This window comes from Lithobates pipiens, unplaced genomic scaffold (assembly GCF_037356315.1).
Source record: "Lithobates pipiens isolate NorthernLeopardFrog02 unplaced genomic scaffold, aLitPip1_a1.2 Scaffold_18, whole genome shotgun sequence".
NCBI lineage: Eukaryota > Metazoa > Chordata > Amphibia > Anura > Ranidae > Lithobates > Lithobates pipiens.
In genome coordinates, this window is record NW_027507758.1 from 339,715,568 (window position 1) to 339,740,498 (window position 24,931).

Consider the following 24,931-nt stretch of genomic DNA (forward strand, 5'->3'; position numbering starts at 1 on the left):
GAATCAGTTGATCGACTGACCTTCATCAAGATGAATCAGTCTTGGATCACCCACAGCTACCAAGCACCTAAAGCTGATGTAACCGAATAATTTTTTTTGAAATACCACATCCCTTAAAGACTGCCTATGCTGATGCTGAGTGACTGTCCTGTTATGTTGATTGTCTATCCTCTTCCTCCTCCGCTGATATGTTGGAAGAACATTTTTGGTTCTGGGTGATGCCAGCAGCCCAATTTTTCTGCCCCTGTTTAACAGGGGCGCTTAAGTACAATTTTTGATGCAATGCTTTGCAGTAGGGCTAATTCCTGCAATAAAACTAGAGTATATGGGAGAGGTTGCAGTGTGGTGGCACCAGCACCAGTGCCTAAGGCCCAATTTTTCTGCCCCTGTTTAACAGGGGCGTTTAAGTACAATTTTTGATGCAATGCTTTGCAGCAGGGCTAATTCCTGCAATAAAACTAGAGTATATGGCAGAGGTTGCAGTGTGGTGGCACCAGCACCAGTGCCTAAGGCCCAATTTTTCTGCCCCTGTTTAACAGGGGTGTTTAAGCACAATTTTTGATGCAATGCTTTGCAGCAGGGCTAATTCCTGCAATAAAACTAGAGTATATGGCAGAGGTTGCAGTGTGGTGGCACCAGCACCAGTGCCTAAGGCCCAATTTTTCTGCCCCTGTTTAACAGGGGCGTTTAAGTACAATTTTTGATGCAATGCTTTGCAGCAGGGCTAATTCCTGCAATAAAACTAGAGTATATGGCAGAGGTTGCAGTGTGGTGGCACCAGTACCAGTGCCTAAGGCCCAATTTTTCTGCCCCTGTTTAACAGGGGCGTTTAAGTACAATTTTTGATGCAATGCTTTGCAGCAGGGCTAATTCCTGCAATAAAACTAGAGTATATGGCAGAGGTTGCAGTGTGGTGGCACCAGCACCAGTGCCTAAGGCCCAATTTTTCTGCCCCTGTTTAACAGGGACATGTAATTACAATTCTTGATATAATATTTCACAGGAGGGCCCCTTCCTGTGCCCACCCAGAGTAACGGTGAGGACTTATAGTGTTGTGGCACCAGCACCACAACCACCAAAGGTCAATTTTTCTACCACTGTTCAACAATGGCATGTAATTACAATTCTTGATATAATCGTTCACAGCAGGGCGCTCCAGCGCCCACCAAGAGTCACTTTGAGGGCTTACAATGTTGTGGCAAAACCAACACCTTGTTCCGCCATTTCTGCAGAGCATATAGGGCAGGCCCCTACTTTCAAACATCCAACTTACAAACATCTCCTACTTGCAAACGCAAGGAGACAGCAGCAAGTGAGATGAAAAAAGATGGACGAGAAAACAAATTATACAGGGGTGATAACCCTTCCCTATGTTTTCCAAAAAGCTTAAAAATAGTTTTTTTGACTGGAGCTACACTTTAAAAATGTACCAGTTGAAAATTACAAACAGATTCAACTTAACACAACAAACTCACACAGTCCCTGTCTTGTTTGCACCGCCTGTATACTGCTGTTCTGAGTATATAGGGCCTGGGGGCCACACGCATTTCCTTTTTTTAATATGGGTACAGGGTTCCCCTTAATATGCGTACAAGACCCAAATAGGCTGGTAATGGGCAGGGAGGGCTACCCATGCCATTTTTCTCAATGATTTTCAACCATATTGCAGGAACCAGATATAACATTAAAACCGCAAGCAGTTTTAAATGGTGTTATTTCCGTTTAATGTCATTTTGTGCAGGGACTGTTCTAAACACGAGAAACACGTGGCACTTCACAGGCATACTACAGACACCCCCCAAGCACCATATTTAAAGGAATATTTCACTTTTTTTTTCACTTTAATCGTCAGTAAAATCAGTGCTCCTGCCAAAACGGACATTTTTAAAAACATTTTAGGCATTGACACATGTCCCCTGGGGCAGGAGCCAGGTCCCCAAACCTTTTTAGGACAGTATCTTGCATGTTAGCCGTTAAAATTAGCACTTTCCATTTCGAACGTTCGAGTCCCATAGACTTCAATGGGGTTCTAACGTTCGTAATGAACGTGGGGTCCGTTCGAAAGTTCTGGTGCGAACCGAACCGGGGGGTGTTCGGCTCATCCCTAGTTGCCAGATAACGGCTTTGGTTACCAGAAGTATTGTCTCTTTTAGAGGATGTTTCTGTAGTTTGCACTGGCTCCACACCTCCACAATGTATACCAGAGTGTATGAATGGAAGAAGGAGCCTTCCCTGAGCTATCTCTTCTCACGTGGAACCTGACTCTGTGCTAAGCATTGTTCCTTGCAAGCAGGTTCCTTTTACTTACCAACCGAAGCATGCCAGAATGACATAGGGTATCTTATTTCAAATCTTCTCCTCACCTAAGATGCCCGCTAAAATCTCTCAAGAGTTTGGTGTCCAATCAAACTACCTTCCTCTCTCAAGGCTCTATACAGAATCTCAATGGGACTAATTCCTTTACAAGGCTCCCCTTCCCTTTCCATGCAATAATGCCACTAGGCCAGCTACAGGTGGGAAGACTAAGTACACCTGCCTACACCCTGCCCCCTTAAAAGATGCCATCTTCTTCATATAATGGACAACAGAAAAATTATATATTGGTAATTATGATTAAACAGCAAAAGTTATAACACATAGTCAACGTATTTAACAGGCATTACTCATGGGATCAACTTCTTACAATGATGTCCTTCACTATTACTCCTTGCATCAACACATAGGCTGTCTGCAACATTCAGTTTCTCTTCCCCCGAAACCAAGGAAGGTGGTCAATTCTGACACTCCATCTGTACCCATTCAGACAATCCTGGGGAGTAGAAATTCCGGCAGGCAAAAGTTTCAGTCCCATTTACCCTAAAATGTCCAATTGTTCCATGTATGACTTGTCAGATCATGAGGGCTGTGGAGTCACATGTTGGAAGATGTCTCCTTTTTCTGTCAGAATACGGGCCCTCTGTTACCACAATCCACTTCTAACCTCTTCAAAACCAGACCAATTTTGACATGTGTATGTACACCTGGCAGTCAAGAAAATGCCTCACTGCCTATGACTGGCGGTGTGCAGTGATGGCTTCCTGGCGGGTTTGATCCAAACATTCCCGAGCCCATAACTAGTAAGGAGCGTCTGTTCCTTCTACTGTTCATAGTAAATGTGATCTGACCAGTCCCATCAGTATCGGGCTCCCCTACGGGACAGGAGAGCCTGGTAAAAGAGGGGAGGTGGGGGGGGGGGCCTTCTGCCATCTGTAAAAGTGATCAAGCTGCAGTAAAGCTGCTCAGATCACTTTTACAAGAAAGAGTGGCTGAAAAAAAAAGTACAGGGATGATGGTTGTGGCTGCAACCATGATCCTGGTAAAACCACCTCAATATGTCAGTTTATATATGTACAGAGGTATTGAGTTAGCTAATCCTCAGGTGAACGCACTATCAAAGTAATTGTCTAACTGTGGCTAAAAATCCCTGGAGAGAAACCTCCATGTCTTTGCAATGTCAGGATACTGTTGCTGCAGGGTCACTCATTCATCAAGGGAATGTTTCTCAGCCACGAACTGGAACTCCTGTCTATGCTGTATGAGGGCAACTTCAGATTAATTTAGACTCTAGTCTATGTCCTTGGCCTTGATTCTTGACAACTGCAATCAATGTATACCCGGACATATTTAGAGTAGCTGGCATACGCCAGGAAGGGAGCAGTTACTATCTGCTCTTTAAGCATTTCATATTTATTTTTTAGTGTTTTGCCACTGAGTTTGTATGGAAGGGGATAGCTTGCCCTTTTGTTGAGAATGTCCACAAAGTAGCTGTGTAAGGGGTGCGGCAATTCGCAAGAATTGAGGAATAAACTTCTGATAGTACCCCACCAGTCCCAAGAAAGAGCAAAGCTCAGTAACTGACTTTGGTATCAGCCAGTCTCTCATAGCCTGAACTTTGGTTGAGTCCAGTGACATTCCTTCAACCTCCACAACTAGAACCAGATTTTGGCTGTAAGCCTGCATGAGATTACATTTGGTAGGTTATAGTTTCCGTCCATAATGTGCCAATTGGGTGAAGATTTGGTCTAGGAGTTTATTATGTTCCTCAAAGCTCTTGAAGAAAATAATAATGTTATCCAGATATACAAGAACAATATCAAAGTTGAGCACCCAAACATCTCTACATCAACTTTTAGAACATACTGAGTGATTTTGTTAGGGCAGAGAGGTGGGAGGGACATGCACAGTTCTGTAGCTCAGCAACAGGTAGACCTGATAAAATTTCTTGGGATTTTAGTGCAGCAGAGGCTCTGTGTTTTCAGCCCAAACATGTCAAAACCCAAAACCAAGGCAAAACCCTGGCAGATCAGTTATTTTTCTGTGCTTGCCGTGCCTTTAAAGTGGAAGTCTGCAATCTGCCATTTGCGAGTCACCTGTTGACCGCCGACAAGTGACGGGTAGATTGCAAACACTTCCCAGTGTTGCTGACCTAGTCTTTTCCCCAGAGCGGCGCAAGCGCACACTCACCCCATCCTAAGCTGCAGAGGCAGCCTCCTCCTGACACCTCAGACCTCCTGATGCATCAGCACAATGCTCTCCTGACACCCAGCCCTCCTAATGCCCCAGCGCGATGCCCTCCTGACACCCCAGCCCCCTGATGCCCCAGCATCATGACCTCCTGACACCACAATATTATTCCCTTCAGACTTCCTAACACTATACCCTCCTGACCTCTAGCACCATGCCCTCCTGACCCTCCTCTACTATTCCCTCCTGACCCTCCATCCTGACACCACAGCCCCCCTGACCCCCACCCCAATACCATACTCTCCTGTCCTCCTCGTGCCATGTTCTCTTGACACCCCAACCTTTCCTGATCCCTCCTGTACTGTCCCCTCCTAATCTCCCAGTACCATACCCTCTAGTACCATTCCCTCCTGACCCCCCTGCATCATGCCTTTCTGATCCCCCAGTACCATGCCCCCCTGACCCCCCTATACCTTGTCCTCCTGACCTCAGCCCTACATACTAACGACCTCTGTACCCTGACCTACATCCTACTGACCCCTGTACACTGCTCTACATCCTACTGACCTCTGCACACTGCCCTACATATTACTGACCTGTTTATACTGCCCTACATCCTACTGATCCCTGCACGTTTCCCTACCTACTACTGATCTTTGTACACTACCCTACATCCTATTGATCTCTGTACACTGCCCTACATCCTACTGACCTCTGTACTCTGCCCTACTTACTACTGAGCCCTGGACACTGCCCTGTATACTACTTACACTGGCTAGAAATCAGAGCAGATAACCTGGCCTGAAACTAGTAAAATCAGCCTATAGTACCAGATGTTCTGCTTTCATAATGAACTCAGGCATCAGACTTGTGGAGTGACCAATTACTCCCCAGAAATGAAAAGAATTGTGCATGAAGGGGAATGCTGAGTTTCTCACTGAAGCTAACGTTAAGACCCCTTTCACACTGTCAGCGTTTTTCAGGCGCTACAGCGCTAAAAATAGTGCCTGTATAGCGCCTGAATAAAGCCGCTCCATTCACTCCAGTGTGAAAGCCCGAGGGCTTTCACACTGGTGCGGTGCACTGGCAGGGCGTCACAAAAAGTCATGCCAGCAGCTTCTCTGGAGTGGTGAAGGAGCGGTGAACTCCACCGCTGCTTCCCATTGAAATCAATAGGGCAGTGCTGCGATACCGCTGGCAAAACACCGCTCTGGGCATATTTAACCCCCACCTCTATTCCGACGATAAAGTGGAGCTAAAAATAGCGCCGCTTTACCGCCGACGCCTGGTGAGGCTTAGTGTGAAAGCCCTCTTAAGGTAGGCTGAGTTTATATTTTATAGTGACATTAGCTTTAGTTGATTTTTCCAGGCTGTCTTCATTTTCATGCCATCTTTTTATTGGAGGCTTGCTAGTTAAAGTGGTTTTAAACCTCAGTCATGAAATCTGAACAAAGCACACATATCTGTAGTGTTTACTTATCTCTCTCCAAAGTGTCATTTCTCTCTTGTGCTTCGTTCCTCTGTTATCAGCATGTATCACTCCTAAGAAGTTTTCATGACACATGAGATACATTTGTGACGGGGGAGGGAGCTCCACACACAGCTTGTTTATTCAGAACACAGCTCTATATCCTTCCTTCGCTCCTGTGTGCTGTGTAAAGGGGGTGTGTGACTTTCCTCCAATCAGCTCTCACACACTGTAACTGCAGCTCTCCGCCCCCTTTAACATGATTCTGCACTTTTGAAGAGATGTAGGGAATAGAAGATTGCAGATAAACAAGTAAAAATGATGTAGGAGGATTTGTTTCATCTCTGCATATCATCTGAGGCTATTCACTTCACTGGGTATATGGAAGGGTTTACAACCACTTTAACTTATTTTTTAAAAAGGGGGGGTGCTGCACCCCAGTGATCTTTGATTTCTTCCCTGCTTTAAGGGAATAAAACACAGAAAAAATGCATGTATTGCAACGATGTACTGAATATGTTTTTCTATTATTATTTTTTTTGCCCAGCCATGCATTTTAAAACATCTAATACCACTAAAGCTCAAACAGCACATTTCTGTACTATTGATAACCTTAGCTCATTCAGAAGGCGTAGAACACCACAAGGAAGTGTCAATTCCACTTTGCTATGCTGTTTGATTCAAAGCTATTATCATGAAAACATGGAAGAAAACTCCTGCTGTATAACATAGTTATAACAATTTAATTGGGCTAGATCAAGAGATGTCACAATCTGAAAAATGTTTGCACATTTTAATAACCAAAGCCACTGAAACCAGGAAAAAACATAATTTGGCCAAAATATTCAAAAAATGTACATACCACATAAAAAACACCTTCAGCTTTTGGATATGTATTAGCTTGTAAATGAAAAGGCGTCCCAACCTGTATGAAAAAAAAGTGATTTAGAAAGTGCTGAAATCAGTGATTTAACATAGCAGCCAAGCAACTAGCATTTCAAAAGAAGACCAACAAAAGCAGCATCAGACTTCTCATGATGTGTTTACTTTAAAATCGAGTCTATCTTTAAGGGGGTAATCGTGACGTTAACTTTAGACAGAGCGGAGAGCGACGGAGAGAGAGCGGGTAACCGCGGCTCGGGGAGGGGATTACCTCCCCTCACTTTCGTGACATTATCTAATGGTTTCACTGCTCCGCATTGTCGCAAATCCTTTGGAACGCATGGAGCAAGTGTTTGGAACGCATCGCGCATGCGCAGTGCTACATTTCTGCCCGCAACGTCACTTCCTGAGCATTCTACGATGGGGAGCAAAATATGACACTACACCCATTCACACTAGGAATTCTCACCTGACTGCTTTTATAATCCCTCCTCTAGCATGGCTCCACCCTAGCTCCTATCAGAGAACTCTATATTAACCTGTGCACTACAGGCCAACCCTGCCGATCAACCTTTGTGTGTTTGGCTTCCTGTTACCTGCGTTCCGTGTGCTCTACATTTGTTTCTGTTACCGACCTTGGCGTGTTCTCAACTATTCTTGTCTGCTCGTGTCCCCGACCTTTTGGCGTGTCCCTGACTATCCCTGTTTGCCTGTGACCCTGAACCTTTGGTGTGAACTCGGTTGTCCATGTCTGCTTGTGGCCCCGACCTTGGCTTTTTCCCTTACTATCCCTATCCTCCTGTTGCCTACTGTGGGCGTGAGCTGGGGGACCCTGGGGGTCGCGACCTGGAGCCAGTTGCAGCCCAGTCCATCCTCACCACTAGAGGCTCTGGTGAACACCTGCTGGCTCTTAGACTCCGCACCCTAGGCAATCTCATGCTCTAACCCCGGTTTGAACCATCTTGGTGTTCCAGCGGCCCTGCCTTCCTTACCACCTTGACTCCCATCCGTAGCAGTCAGCCATAGGGTCCACTACCTTGCGGTGCACTCCTGATCCCTACGGTGTGCATCTGTCACCTAGCCTCAAGGTGACCTGACAAGAGAGTGGTGACTGTCAATCACCACTCACTGCTCTGGCCCTCCAGCGCTCACTGCAGTGCCAGTCTGGGGATGGGGAGGGAGAGACTGGCTCAAACTCTCAGCGAGACACTGAAAGAATAAACCAGCTGCCAGTCAGGCACCTGAGTGGATGCTGACCTTAAAGTCAAGATCCTATTAGAGCCTAGAGTGGCTTTATGACTTCTTGGTCACAGAAGTGCAAAAATAAGTAAACTCCTGTGACCCAGAAGAGAAGGATGGCCAAAAAAACATTGGCCATACTTCTTTTTAAAAAATATATTTTTCCTGTGTAATCAATGCCTAACTACATGAATCGCTGTTTTTACATCTGCATATGTGTTCAGCTTTCAAGAAGTAACTTTTACACCAAACAGGTCTGCACAGCTAGAACTAAGCGTATTGCTTTAATAAATCAATTATGTCCAAATTCTTCAACTAAAGTAAAGAAATTATTTTTGCAATTGTTTTGATGTGAATTTTTCTTGTACCTTTAATGACGATTCTGATATGTTTATCTGAATAAAAGGAGTCACTTCGTTTGGTATTTCTAAGTAGAATGACTGAGTGGCATTCTGGTATTTAACCTACAACAGAAAAAAAAGAATTTTAGAGCAATAATTTTACTGGCAACAATCTCAGAAAACATTTTAAAGGAGGAAGGAAGGAAGGAAGGTTATAGGCAACCATTAAAGTGGGGTGCCCCTAAAAAAAAAAAAAAAAATTTAAAGTCAGCAGCTACAAATACTGCAGCTGCCGACTTTTAATAATCGGACACTTACCTGTCCCAGGGTCCAGCGATGCGGGGGAACGAAGCCCCCCCTCGTTCCCCGCTACACTCGCAGTGCCGTCATTCGTACTGTGGGCACCTGGCTGTGGCTTCACAGCCGGGCACCCGCTGCGCATGCGCGAGCGGCGCAGGCCACCGTGATACGCCGCACAGTCACCTGGGACACGTGACAGGTCCCAGATGACTGTGCGGCGCGAGGGGAAGTGATGTCACCAGCCCGGACAAGGAAGAAGGCAGACTACGAGGGACCCCCTAGCAACAGGTATTTAGAGGTGAGTAAAAAAAATGTTTTTCCAATAATTTTTTTATTTTTTATTTTTTAAGAATTTTAAACAATTTTTTATTTTTTGGTGGCAACACCACCTTCGTCACTATTTTTAAAATTAGTGTTAAGCTGGGTTCACGCTTATGCAAATTGGATGTGGATTTCCCCAGATCCAATTTGCAGGACAGAAGACTGTGACCGGCTCTCAATGGAGCCAGTTCACACATCTCTGGGGCAGCTGCGAAGCAGATTTCACAAGGGTCCTGTGCGTCTTTGGCTCTGTTTCAGGTCCGAATTCAGGCAAAAATTTGGGCCTGATTCGTCCCTGAAACAGAGAACAAGGACGTACCGGACCCCTGCTGTGAACTGCATCCGAATTAAGTGTGAACCCAGCCTGAATGTATAAAAATTTTCACCCCAGTTATGTAAAAAAAAGGAAAATTAACACCATTGCATAGTTCTAAATTTGAACAACAAACAAGATATAACAGCTAATGTACAAGCAATTGGTATAACCAATCCTCACTTACATTTTTTGTATGTACATTTTTGTACCGATATACAAGTAGCATCACGTCACAACTGAGTATAAAACAGAAAAGAGGCACCTTTAAGTGTAGCAATATGGTTAAATTTAATGAAGGTACAACATTTGGAAACTCACAAGGTTGAGGATTAAAACAGGCACATCCAAGTATGCAGGCTTCTGGGATAAAGCTGTCCACATAGACCATCCTTCGCACCGCCATTGATGTCATCCCATCCATGCTGCGTTCCACAAGTGCTTCAAGCCTCGCTTTCAGAATGCACTACTGCAGGGTAGTCTTCCTGGTCACGACTGCAGACTGACATCAATGAGAGCCAGTGGTGCGGAGGATGGTCTTTGTGGAGAGCTTTACTCCGGACACCTGCATGCTTAGATGTGCCTCTTTTAATCATCAACCATGTGAGTTTCTAAATGTTGTACCTTCATTAAATGTAACCATATTGCTACACTTAGAGGTGCCTCACTTCTCTTTTATACTCTGTAGCTCCTGCTGGATTTTTATTCTAATCTCCTTGTGGAGGCTTCCATTTGTGGATAGAGATTTTATGGTTACACAACCTGGTCACATTGCTATCATGTTTTTATATGGACTATAAACTGAATGAATTATGAATAAATGGTTGTGGAATGAATCATCTGAGTTTCCATTATTTCTTATGGGGAAATTTGCTTTAATATACGAGTGCTTTAGATTACAAGCATGTTTCGGGAACAAATTATTTTCTTGTAATCCAAGGTTTTCCTGTATTTATGTAGCCCTGACATATTACCCAGAGCTTTACACGCACAGAACAAACCACATCAATCCTTGCCGCTAAAACATGCTACAATATAGAGTGCCTTCTACATTTTTATAAACACACACACTGTAGGACTAGCTTGGCTGGACAGTAATTATCTAATCAATGTGCCGGTCAGTGGAAATAAGAGTACTTGGAGGAAAACCGCACAGAACAGGATCATACACACTTCATGCATATTAATTGCAAGAAAAAAAAATGGTGGCTTTGTTTAACTAAAAGGAAAGTTTGATCCACCCACTGTCTTGCATAGAATGTTTAGTCAATGTTTAGGTATTTTGCTAAGGCGCCCCTGAAAACGCCTGAAGGCATCCCAGGGCACCTCGGTTGAAAAAGGTTGCAATATAACATACTATTTGACTGTATAGCCAACACAGTAAAGGAAGTTGAATCTGAACTTTTTCTATTTATGGACAGTAAACATATAGCATAAAAACTGGACTCAGTTTAATACAAAAGAGTTGGAGATCAATAATTAACATTAGGCTGCCTTTTGCACACTGTGGCAATGTTGGCATCATATACTCTCTAGTAAAGATTGATGTTGTTTCAGATGTTTAGATTCTTTCATATATATTTTGGTACTCACCTCCAGTTGTATACTTGGAAGTGACTGAGGAATAGGAAATTCTAGACTGACAATTCCAGACTCTGAAAGGGTATAGTTTTGCCAGGAGACATTAGAAGTTGCAGTGCTTATTGGCATGATGTCCATGATGGCGAATTCCATTATGCTTTGAGTTATTTTGACAGAAACTTTTTTTTCTCTTTCCTCTTTGGTTAAGGGTGTATTGTCACTCCTTTGTACTTGAATCTGGAAAAAAAAAAAAGCATTTACTTTATCCTAATAATTTTGCAAGGGGTTTTGGGATGCTATGTTCATTCAATATTAAGGAGCTCTACAGCTCCATTGCATTGTAACAAATCCCATTTTTATTATATTAAAAATGTTGTGAGTATTTTGTATATACAGTCGAACTCCGAAATTCACGGGGTTACGTTCATAGAGCACTCGCGAATTGTGAAAAAACGCAAATTTTGGATGTGGTTAAAAAATGCCTATTTTTAAACTTCTTCTGGCGCTTAGGTTAATTGCCAAAAGCCTTAGAAGGTGCAGGGCGTTTGAGCGGCATCGTAGGGCTTTAAGAAGAAAAACATGAAAAAACTTGAGAACGCTCAGCGAAACACTCAACATAGTTACAAGAGGTAAACTGTTATGATGTGGGAATGCAAGGCTGTATCTACCAGAGAGAAAAATCAGCGAAGCACTGAGGCTGCGAACTCTGAACCTTGACTTTGCGTGGTCGACTGTATGTCAATTATATAACCATGAAGAAAATGGACATAAGACTGATACCATTTTTATTGAGTAGGATGTAAGGTTTTTAACAGAATAGCGTTGTGAATGGTTAAAGGGTAATTCCACTTTAGTGGCGAAAAATTTTTCCAATAATAATATAGCGTATACAATTGCGACCCAAGTCATATTGTAATTCAGCCCTGGTTCATACTGACAGCAGGAATGCAATTGAGTGTAGTTTAGCTGAACTCGCATGATTTCATTCCGACGTGTCAATCCTGACTTCGGGGGCGATTTCAGAGACATCTGTGCGGGTTGCTGCACAGATGTGAACGGAAATTGCACCTGGAATCGCCAAAAGTAGTACAGAAACTACTTTTGGGAATTGGTGTGGCGCGGAAAATGCGGCGTCGCACCAATTCGGATGGTGCCATTACCGGCAATTGCCACCAATTTGGCATGTGATTTGACATGTCAAATTACATGCCAAGTCACTCCAATGTGAACCAGGGCTGAATGTTATTAAAAATTACTTTTCCTTTTCAATCTGCTGCTGCTGTATTTTCTGTAAAATGCAATGCAATATGGCTCCCTGGAGGTGTTCTGTACACAGAAAGTGTACAGAATGCCCACCAGAAATATACTTTCCAGCTTGTGTGATTGGCTCACTGATTTTCCCTGAAGTCTGTCCTAAGTTACAAGTCAGATTTCAGGCATCCCTTGCAACAAAAATATAATTTTTGGTGAGATACCCCCAAAGGGAAATCTCATCTACAGGAATGCAGACCCTGACACTTTTCTCATTGGAGCCCTACCACTCCCATTAGATTCACTTCAGATATGGACATAGATCAATAGTGATTTCTTCAGAATAACAAAAGGTAGTAATCTGCAACAAAGTTTTTTAAAATCCTTGCAATGTACATAGATCACACAGAGAGGAATGTTTTTCTCAACAGTGGAGTTACTCTTTAACATCAATGGTGGATTTTGTTTCTTGAATTTGTGTTCATCATACAGTGTATGAGATGTCAGAATAATTTGTACAAAAGAACAGTCGAGGGGCGTGGCCTGGCGCGCGGGAGTAATGGACGTCTGAAGACAGAGCTCCGGAGCAGAGTGTCAGTTCTCCCAGCCTAAACGATCACCTTTACACAGTATGGGCAGGCTCTCCAGAGGGGGATCCCCCCACAATCACCCCCGGGATCATCTAAACATAAAGCGATCCTCGAGATATTCCTGTCACAGGGACAGGGGAGGAGAGGCTCAGCAGAAGACAACATGGCGCGCTCTAGCACGAGGGAGGAGGAGGAGGATTTTGACTCGGAATCCCTAACGACCTCAGAGGATCTGGTAAAGAGCTCATTACCACCCGATCAACCCCTCACACATGCTGCAATGATGGATATTGCAGCAGATATAAAATCCTCCCTCTCTAAAGCAATCACAGATCTTAAAGCTGATATCCTAATGTTAACTGAACAAATGGCGGCAGGGGAAAGAGCGGGCAGACAAAGAGATAAGGCTATTCTAAGGCTGGAGGAGGTCTCACACCATCACTCACAACATCTGATTAATGTCAATAGATATTTAGAAGATTTAGATAACAGGGGCAGAAGGTGCAACATAAGAGTCAGAGGAATTCCAGAGGCAATCCCTGCAGATCAGATCAGACATGTGTTATGCTCAGTGTTTAATAAACTACTGGAAAGAGAAGCACGGATTAAGAATGCAATGATATAAGGAGTGCTGGACATGACAGTGTGGATGAGGGACACAGAGGGTTAAGCTTTATGGGTGGAGATGAGGAAAAAGGTTTGCAGGAAGCAAACTTAGTGTAGGGGAGGGGTCATATAAAAGGGAGGGGTGTGGCTTTAAGGGATCATTCGGAGCCCAGCGTGACACAGAGGAGGCAGTTTTTCCCGCCCTCCCGCCCTAATGTTATGTGTTTGTTTGTTGTGTCGTTTGTTGCTGGTCTTTTCTTCTTTTGCAGGTTTTGTCGGTTGTCACGGCAGCTGAAGGTTTTGATGTGTTGGCGGTGTGTTTTCTGGTGGTTTCTGACGGTAGACAGGTACTCAGAAGGGATCTGAGGGTGTGGGGGGCTCATCTAACGATCGGCCCCTCTGGGTATTCCTGAACGTTGGAGGGAATACGGTTATGTTCACTGGCGGAAGTTGTCTCCGACCGGTCACAGGTGGAGGCCTTTGGGAAGTTGGTCAGGTGTACCGCAGTGATTTGGTATTGGCTTAAGTGGGGTCACCGTCAGAGATCACCAGAATGGGCAGTTAATGTTATTTAATGTGGTTTAAAGTTAATAAAGTTATTTATATTTATATATTTATATATTTTCATATTTACAAGTTATTGGAGTGAATTTTGAGTTATGTTTAATAAAGGCTGTTGTGGCCAGTTTACTCCAACCTATGGTGTGGTCTCGTTTCTAATAGGGGAAGGTATGGGTAAGGAATAATATAAGGGGAACATTCAGACTACACTAGTCAAGACCACAGGAATCTCCCATTGAATTTGACAGGGCTCATAGAGCACTTAGATCCAGAGCTCCTGAGCTCCAGATCCAGCCTTCCCGCAAGATATCATCTGCTGCCTTACCAGCTTTGCCCTAAAGGAAGAAATTCTACAGAAGGCAAGACAAAATGATCAAATTCTCTTTAATGAGAACACCATTCAACTATATCAGGACCTTTCTCCCATCATCCTCAGAAATAGAAGAGCACTTAAGCCTCTTCTATATGCCCTCAGGGAGAAGGGAAAACCCTACAGGTGGAAATTCCCTTTTGCTGTACAAGCGACATACAACGGGAAACAACACCTTCTGCGCACCCCTGATGAGCTGCCGAACTTCTGTAATAATCTACAGATCGAGCAGATTGAGTTACCCGATTGGTATCAAGAGTTCCACCTTCCACCGCCGGTAAATACCACATCCTCACCAACACGCATATCACCATGCAAGTCGCCTTATGTCAAGGGAGTAGGAGGGAAAAAACAGAAATTATACGATAATTACAATCCTTCCACCCCACCGCACAAATCAAGTAAAATGAAGGACAGCCGTTAATCCATCCATATGAAATCAGCCTGATTGAGGCTATTTGCTGACTTTAAGATGCTATAGAGCTACTACAGAGACATAACAGCTCTATTTCTCACAGTTACCTAAAGTTTTTCAAGGGCACCGCATTCCTTCTACCACTAGATGGCAATGACTGACAACTAATTGTTCTCTAGATACTACACACCACTTTTTACAAAAGACTGCAAAGCTATATTGGTGTTTTTTTTTTCTTTCTCCTGTTTTGTTTTTGGTTCACATTCTCATATGCTTTGTTATTCTACTGAGGATCTACTTTCAGCTTCATAACTCAACGGTTAGATAGAACCCCGGTTAGATAGAACCCCTCAGATTTCATCATCCCAAGCAGAAGACTTCTTTGATTACCTCATTTATCAAGGAAGATACCTTTCTGGAGCCAAAACCTATTTCAAGGTCAAGAGGGTAACATATGCTAACCACCCAATTTTTGCAGGCTCTCCTATAACTGGTCTATGGGAATTGTTGACTTATACAAACTCTGGCCATAAAGACAATTGGTCTGATCTTCCATATAATACAATTCAATGTCCGTCTAAAGGACAGAGGTGACCAAACCTTACTCTGGTAATCGCAAAGACTATTGATCTTTTTCTTTTTTTTTTCATGTATTTTCTAAGAATGATGAAATGCTGCATACACACTAGGACCAGACGCCACAGGGGGGAGGTAGAGGGGATGGGGGGGAACACTTCTCGATCTATAGGGGATACAGGCTTTTTGTCACCCTAAAGTTATATGACTTACAAACCTATATTCTCGCAAGGATAAATTTAATGGAGTTTAATTGATATCAAAAGACTGTATACAATGATTTGAGTACTCCCCCTATCTTACTCCAGAAGAAGGGCCAATTATCTGGAAACAGGATGTAGTAATTGTGTCCCTAGCTTCCACTATGGGGGATCCTGTGGCGGCTGATACAATATAAGTTCATGATAGAGCTTGATTTATGGCAATAGTCTTGTCTCTTCACTTCGGGCAGTAGCAATTTTACTATGTTACAACACAAAAAATTGTGACATTTTACTTAAATATTATACTTGGGGAATTATTAGATAGCTATGAAGGAGGAGTAGAATACTCAGTCTCAATGAACCCCCTTAATGACTCCCTATTGGATGGGTTATTAAGCAGAGGTGGGAATCTACCTGCCTTGCTGGGGCTAATAGTAAAATGTATCTACGCCCACAAAATAGTAATTCAGGCAATGTAGTATGCTCTTTATGGCACTGTGATGGGTTAAGTGCCAAGTTGTTCAGTTGGTTTAAGAACTATAGTTGATCGTTGTTAGACTTTTACTATAGAGAACATTACATATCAGAGAACTTTCACTCCTCCTAATTCATGGTTTAGTTTGTTTATCTCTTAAACGTTAATATTCAATTTTTGTTGTTTTATTCTGTGATAGATTGCGAAGTTGCTTCCGGGGTAGTCACGCTACGCACCCACCCAGAACCTACTTCGCTTACTAGAAATTTTTTTCATTACATTTTCTAACAACAGCACTGACGTAGGGGATAGCCCCCTACGAAAGTTTTTGGATATATACTTACATCCTTTTTTTTTTTTTTCTCCTCTCCCTCCCTCTATCTCCCTCACCCCCCCCCCCCCCCCCCTTTTTTTTTCTTCCCTCCTCTCCCCTCTTTCCTACCCATTACTCTATCTCCCTTTTCAAATTCAACACTTATACACAATGGCATACGCTGGTTTAGGCAAATCACCTACAATTATCTCACATAATGTTAATGGCCTAAACACACCAGCAAAAATACATAAATTACTTAATGAACTTAAGAAGAGTAATCCACAAATTGTTTATTTACAAGAAACACATTTCAAAGGTACACAAATCCCCAAATTGACAAATAACCTCTTTACGCAGGCCTTTCATGCCTCGAACACACACGCCAAAACAAAAGGAGTTTCCATCCTTTTCAACAAAAAGTCAACATTTGATGTCAAACATCAAATAGTTGACCTAGATGGCAGGTATATATTCTTAAAGGGTTCTATGCACGGAAAGCCGGTAACTTTGGCAAATGTTTATTTTCCAAACAAGTCGCACGTATCTTTTTTGTCAATTGATTGTTGATGAATTAAAAAGCTTCGCTGAAGGATGTATCATCCTCGGTGGTGACTTTAATGTCCCCCTTGAACCTCATCAAGACACCTCCACTGGCAAATCCAGCATTGCGTACAACATCCTAAAATTTTTTTAAAAATGACTGAAATCTCTCACCCTTTTAGACACATGGCGAACACTACATCCAACTGACAGGGATTTTACCTTTTTCTCTCCCACACACAACAGATACGCAAGAATAGATCACTTATTTATCACACAAAGGGACATACAAGATCTGGCTAAACCCGAGATAGGTTCTATAAACCTGTCAGATCACGCACCTATAGCAATTCAGCTTCATGTAAATACCAAACAAATACGCCCCTTTTGCTGGAGACTCAACGCCTCTCTCTTGGCAGACCCAAACATACAAGCACACATACACAAAGCACTCTCAGATTATTTTTCTGATAACACCACAGATGTCTCCCCCTTGACATTGTGGGAAGCTCACAAAAGCGTAATCAGAGGCGAGCTGATTAAATGGGGCACCAGAAAGAAGAGGGAGAAAGAAAAATCCCTTAATGAGTTAGCACAAAAAATTGCGAAACTAGAATTGATACATAAAAGATCACCTGTCCAAACAAATATTAGCGAACTTACAAAAGCAAGGAAAGAATTCCGGGATTTATTAGATAACAAAACTAAGAGACTATTATTCTTCCAAAAATCTATCTACTGTGAACATGGGGACAAGGGAGGTAAATTACTATCCAGGGCTCTTAAAGATACACTATTTTCGAATAACATACACGGGATTCGCACCAAAAACGGCTCTATGACATATGACTCCTCAAAAATTGCAGACACTTTCCACGCCTACTATTCTTCCCTATACAACATTCCCCCACAAACTAGAAAACAAACAAATTCAGGGACTCGAGATTAAGCAATCTCCACATATTTAATTAATTGCTCAATGCCTTCACTAACAAAAGATGACACAGACCTAGAACTTCCAATCTCCAAACGAGAAGTTACCAAAGCCATTCAAGACTTAGCTAATGGGGGACTTCCGGCCGGATGTGATTGAGGCAGCAGCGTGTCTCCACAGCTCCGCACCTCCGGACCATTATCCGTTAGTTTTTGGAGCTGCCATCCGCTCCCGAGCACCACCATCGGTTAGGGGAAGGTGAGCTGAAGCCGGGGATGCCCTCTTCTGCCGCCCGGAAAGGGGCTAGAGCGCGCAGGGACCAGCGCCATTCGCACTCCGCGGGAGTCACGGAGCTTAGCCCTGCCCCCGCCATCTTGTCTTCTCCACCATCCTCGCAGCGCGCCGGACATACAGGAGAGGGGATGGAGCAGCCTAGGGAGAAGGAGGGAGGTGAGCCCCTGCCAGATATGGCCTCAGCGGTGGATACTGCAGCAATTACCAGGCCAATATTGGAGGCAATCAGCGCAAGTAAGGCTGAACTGGTGAGTCGCATAGATCATCTCTCATCAGAATGCAATCTGATCAGGCACGACCTGGACAAGATTAGGGGCCGCCTTACGACTGTGGAAACGAGAGTCTCAGAGGTGGAGGACACTTCACACAGTTATGGTGCTCAGTTAGCAGAACTCAGGGAACAGGTCAGAGCGCTGCAACACAAATCTATTGATGCTGAGGACAGACAGAGGCGTAATAATATTCGTGTGGTGGGGCTACCGGAGGGAACTGAAGGTGACCATCCTGCGCAATTTGCAGAGCAATTCTTTAAGCAACTGTTGTCTCTTACTGATGTGCCGCCCACATATGTGGTGGAACGGGCGCACAGAGTCCCTACGGGTCACCGGCCTCCAGGAGCCTTCCCTCGGCCGTTCCTGGTCCGGTTTCTGAATTTCCGTGACCGGGACTTGATCCTGACACACGCCAGAAAAGTCCCAGAACTGCGCCATGGTAATGAATGGATCATGCTCTTTCCGGATTTCTCTGCGGCCACGCAACAGAAAAGGAGATCTTTCACTGAGGTGCGCCGTCGTCTGCGGGACAAGGAGATAAAGTACAGTATGCTCTATCCCAGTAAGCTCCGGGTACAACACAAGGGCGCTGTTAAGTTCTGCGACCATCCTGAGGAGGCCAGCTACTGGATGGACAAGGAATTGTGAGTGGATCTCTCTTCGGCTGGTGAGGCAGTTTTTTCCCTCGGTACTGTTATGTCCTGGTGGTGATTTCCTATTCGAGTGCACGGTAGCACGCAATCATGGTGCCCTAAGCTACTACTAATCCTTTTACCTTGTTTTTACTCCTTTTTTCGTTTCCTTTTTATTTCCCCCCTTTTTTTTTATTTTTGTAACATGCCACAGGCCCCTTGACTTGCTTATTTGTGGTTATGGGCCGGAATCCGGTTGGAGGACTTTTTTTTTTTTTGGGGGGAATTTTTTTGGGGCCTGGCCCTGGGGACACTAACTTTGCGGCTGCACGTGTTTTTCTCCTGCTGTTTTGTAGCTGGGCCAGCTTTGATCAACTTACTTATCCTGCCCAGGAGAAGCTCCAGGGTATGAGGGCCCGCCTGACATTGGGGGAGGGAGTAGCTCACGTGCCCTGCATCTGACAGAGGTTTTCCTTGTGAGGGTGGCAACTGTTTGCGGGCCGGGGTGGTGGCTCACTATACCCTGATACATGGCTCCTATCTGTGAGGGAGCGTCAACGTGGAGTGGAGGACGACTGACTTTAGTGCTGCAGGACTATCGATCACTGCGGCGTGGCGGTGCCACGGCCACACAGGTTTTTTTGGTGGTGTTTTTGGGGTTTGGGATGAAGCTGAATACCGGACTAGTTGGGGTGGTTGCAGGTATGCAGGCAGGGGTGGGTTCTCAAGGAGTCACAGCTCGACTGGGTAAATTTTCTATGAGGTATCATTGTAAGCTTTGTATGTTTCATGTCTGGATTCCGTTTATCCTAATTCTTGGCAGGTGCCCTGATATATGTATGAACTACGTGTTTAATGGCGGATGATGTAAAAATTGTCTCCTGGAATGTACGTGGGTTGGGTCATCAGATAAAAAGGGCTGCTGTGTTTAAATTTCTCAGACTGTCCAAGCCACACATCATCCTCCTGCAGGAGACTCATCTTGATGGTAGTAGGGTCTTAGCTTTACGCAAACCATGGATTCAAAGAGCATTGCACTCAACGTACTCCACGTTCGCCAGGGGCGTCTCGATTTTGATTAATAGGAATGTTCCTTATAAAATCCATCAGGTTATCTCTGACCCAGGAGGCAGATTTGTGGCTGTGGTTCTAGATGTCTTTTACAAACGTATGGTATTGATTAATGTGTATGTCCCACCACCTTTTCAGGTCAAGGTGTTGTACGATCTCTTGGCCAGGCTTGCACCATATGCTCACCTCCCTGTGATATGGTTGGGGGATTTCAATGCCGTTCTTGATGCGGCTTTGGATACCACCAACCCGCGCAGGGGGGTATCACCTGATTTGCTCGGCTGGTGCTCGGTGGCAGAACTTGTGGAATTATGGAGGTGGAAACATCCACTGGAGAGAGGGTATTCGCATGTGTCGTCGACCCACAAGTCGGCGGCGAGAATTGATTTAGCATTTGGGAACCAGTTAATGCTGCAATATGTAACTAGGGTGACTTATCAAGCGGGGGGATTGACGGACCACAACCCTCTTGAGGTTATCTTGACACTTCCATCTGGGGGGGAGGAGGGGGGGCTGGAGACTTTCCCCGGGTTGGGTTCAAAACGACTTGGTCCGGGACCAGGTGACAGGAGAGATGCAAGTATACTGGTCTGTAAACGCTGACACAGCTGACCCTAGGGTGGTATGGGATGCGTTTAAAGTGGTGACGAGAGGGCACTTTATTTCGGCCATAAAAATGGCCAGGGTGACTGATGGGAAAGAGATGGACGACTTACTGCAACATGTCAACCAGGAAACCAGGGCGCACGCGGACTCTCCATCGGGTGCAACATATGAGGCCCTGCTGGAGGCGAGGCGCGCGCTCTCGCTGCATTTTACGAACCAATCCCGCGCGGACACAATTAAACAAGCTCAGACGGTCTTTGCAGAGGGTGACAAAAATGGGAAACTCTTGGCAATGCTGGTGGCTGATCATGGCTCTCTCACCTGTGTTCTGGTTCTTCGGGAGCAGGGTGGGGGTCTGATTAGGGATCCGGGGGCTATAATGCGGGAGTTTGTCAACTACTATTCTGCATTGTACTCCCCCATACCTCCATATGACCAGTTAGCAATGAATTCACTACTGGGTGGCTTACCTATTCCTAGACTTTCTGATGGGGACCGGGACCTGCTGGAAGCCAAGATAACACTTGCGGAGGTGCAGACTGCGATTTTCGCATTCCCCCCGGGTAAAGCCCCTGGCCCGGACGGGTTCCCAGCAGACTTCTACAAGGCTAATGTGGACCTGGTGGCCCCCCATCTTCATGCCCTTCTGGGACACTGTCTCGAGCAGGGCTCCCTCCCGAATTCCATGATGGAGGCATACATGGTCCTCTTATTGAAGCCGGGAAAGGACCCCCTGGAGTGTGTGTCCTACCGGCCAATTGCCTTGCTTAATATGGACTTAAAAATTCTCACTAAGATACTGGCCAGACGTTTAGCTGAGGTGCTTCCCTCGATAGTTAATATTGACCAAACTGGCTTTATGCCGGGTAAGTCGACAGACACGAATTTACGACGACTTTTCACTCATCTACAGATTAGACAGGAGGGGGCCGCGTCCAGGGTGGTGGTCTCCATAGACTTTGAAAAGGCTTTCGACTCTGTGGATTGGATGTACATGAACAAAGTGTTGGAGGTCATGGGGTTCGGTCCACAGTTTCGACGATGGATTGCGATGTTATATACCCAGCCGAGGGCAGCGATTAAACTGGGTTCGGCCACGTCTGATTTCTTTGCGGTGGGCAGGGGGACGAGACAGGGTTGTCCTCTCTCGCCCTTCCTGTTCTCCTTGGCTCTGGAGCCGCTTGCTATAGCGTTACGGTCCTCGGGTGACATTGGCCATATTAGAGTGGGAACAATTGACGAGACTCTTGCATTATACGCGGACGACATGTTATTATTCTTAAATGACCCTGGGGAATCCTTGACAGTGGCCTTGGGGATTATAGATCATTTTGCTCAGTTTTCCGGGCTAAGGGTGAACTGGGGGAAGTCCTCTATTTTGCCCATCGATGCGGCGGCAAAGGATGGTGCGGTCCCCAGGATGGCTTTACAGTGGGTTGAGTCCCTCAAATATTTGGGGGTACAGGTTACGGCGAAGGTGGAAGACTATATGGCCCTTAATCTGCTACCTCTGCTACAGCTCCTTAAGAAGAAAACACAGGCATGGATTAAACTACCGTTGTCATTGATGGGAAGGATTAGCTTGCTGAAGATGAAATTTCTCCCAGTAGTGTTATATTTTCTTAGGCATGCCCCGGTTTGGGTACCAAGGTCCTATTTCCGTAAACTGGACAGCATAATTTCATCGTTTCTTTGGGCCCCAGGGTCACCCAGAGTGGGGATTAAAGTACTGCAGGAACCCAGGGAAAGGGGTGGTCTAGCTCTACCCGATTGGTATAAATACTATCTCGCCGGCCAGCTGGTGTTTGCACGCAGGTGGTTGACGGCTGACGATGGGGATTCGGCTACAGTGTTGGAGGCGGCTCTTCTGGGGGCGTATGACAGTTTGCGTTTTGCCCTGTTTAGAGGTACAAAATCGGAGCTACCATTGACGCTGTCCATGAAGGCTACTATAAGGGCGTGGGGGGTAGCGGTCAAATTAACGTGTCCTAGTTTTAGAGGGGTGTCCCCTTCCACGCCTTTGTGGATGAACCCGACTTTGCCGCACTTCTACAATCTCCCGGATCCCATGGTGTGGGCGGTGCAGGGTATCAAGACTGTGGGGGATATCACTAGTTTCGGGGAATTGCAGACCTTTCCTCAATTGCAAACCAGACATGACCTGCCAAATAGCTATTTATTCCGGTTTCTACAAATTAGGCATGCCTTTCAGACACAGTTCTGCGACCTGAGGGTGGAGTCTATGCCTTCGGCCTTGGAAAGATTGTTGGTGAGGGAGGACCTGGGTAAACCCCTTTCGGTGGCCTACAAGGAAATGTTCCAACTCACACCTCAGGCCATTGCAAAGTGTAGAGAGAGGTGGGCAACGGAGGTCCCTGCTGCCCAGGGGGAGGACTGGGATGCTCTGTGGATCAAGCCATTCCAACATCTGGTGTCCGCTAGGGATAGATTGATCCAGTTCAAATTTTTGCACAGGAGCTATTATACTGCGGCCCGGTTGGGCAAGATTTTCCCTGGCATCTCATCGGAATGCTGGAGGTGCTCTCACACCCCGGCGGATGCCAATCACATTTTTTGGGACTGCGCACTTGTGCAGGATTTTTGGGAAGACATAACTTTGTGCATCTTTGAACTGATTCAAGTACCTATTCCGAAAACTATTAGTGTATGCCTGTTTGGCCTTGTTGACGAGGTGGTGCCTTCACGGGCACTGCGAACAATGCTGAGTATCCTGTTGTTTTACGGTAGAAAATCCATTCTTCTGCATTGGAAAAAAACAAGGGCCCCGACGGTTTCCTTTTGGAAAAATCTGGTAAACATGATGCTGCCATATTACAAACGCACATATGAGGCCAGAGGTTGTATGAAAAAATGTGATAAGGTCTGGCACTCCTGGCTTAATTCCAGCACCACTGTAGGATGAATCGGTGGGGAGTGTGGTCGGGTTGAGAGTAACAGAGATACTTGCTGATGTGAACCACGGCTGATACATGACAGCATGGGGAAGAGTCCTGTGAGTACCCTGTTAATACTACTCTATAGTAGGATTCAGACACTGAATGCATAAGGGAAAGAAGATATGTTTGGTTCAAGGGTTCCGGTCGAGCTGTGACTTTGGGTTTGGGGGTTTTTGGTTGGATTAGCCAGTTGTTGATGTTAGTTAGTAATGGCCTAAGGCCTGTGGATGCGTCCTCATGATGCGTCCACTGTTTGTATGTTTTGCATAAAATCAATAAACAGAATTAAAAAAAAAAAAAAGACTTAGCTAATGGGAAAAGTCCAGGCCCAGATGGACTGACTTCACAATACTATAAATCATATGAAACCATCTTGGCAGAACCTATGACTAATGCATTCAATGCTATAACACAAGGACATAAAGCCTTTGAGGAATTTCTCATGGCACATATCACTGTACTACCCAAAACAAACAAAGACCCCTCAGAATGTACAAACTATAGGCCTATCTCGCTTCTCAACTTAGATTTAAAAATTCTAGCAAAGATAGTTTCTAATAGACTGAGACCCCTGCTGGAAAAAATTATAGGTCCCAAACAGGTTGGTTTTATGCCAAACCATGAAGCAAAAGACAACACCACCAAAACTCTCACCTTAATTCATCAGATAACGCAGGATAGGGTCGAGGGCCTTCTACTGTCAACTGATGCCGAGAAGGCCTTCGACCGGGTCGCGTGGGACTACATGTTTAAAGTGTGTGAACACGTGGGCTTTGGAACCAACCTGATGAAATGGATTCAATGAATTTATGCTAAACCAAGCGCCAAAATTAAATGGGACTTTTTCCAAACAGGTAACAATCAACAATGGAACGAGACAGGGGTGCCCCCTGTCACTACTTCTCTTCATCATGTCCATCAAACCACTAATTAGAACAATCAATTACCAAAAAGCAATCCAAGGTTTCGATATAAAGGGGAGAGAATTTAAGATAGCTGCATATTCAGACGATTTACTTTTCTATATCACACAGCCTCATATCTCAATTCCGAACCTCATAAAAGCCCTCCAGGATTTCCACTACCTATCTAACTTTAAAATTAATCAAAAGAAATGTGAAGCACTAGGACTGAACCTCACTAAAACAACAGAACAATTGACCAGATCTAATTGTCCATTTAAATGGGAACAGAACTCCTTAACCTACTTAGGGGTACACCTTTCCCAAAATTTAAATTCCTTGTACACACTTAATTTTCACCCTTTACTGAAAAACAAAGAAGCAGATCTAAAGAGGTGGGAGAAGGGGAGGT

The 24,931-nt window shown here is 44.8% G+C and overlaps 1 protein-coding gene across 1 annotated transcript in view; it reads right to left on the minus strand.

The window, feature by feature from the left end:
• LOC143988098 (CD109 antigen-like) overlaps positions 1–24,931 on the minus strand; it is a 132,018-nt gene that overhangs the window by 55,980 nt on the left and 51,107 nt on the right. The window contains exons 11-13 of the mRNA XM_077487381.1: positions 10,961–11,185; positions 8,461–8,556; positions 6,834–6,896 (exon numbers count right to left, since the gene is read on the minus strand). Coding sequence (XP_077343507.1) covers positions 6,834–6,896; positions 8,461–8,556; positions 10,961–11,185 — 384 coding nt within the window. The remainder of the gene's footprint in view (positions 1–6,833; positions 6,897–8,460; positions 8,557–10,960; positions 11,186–24,931) is intronic.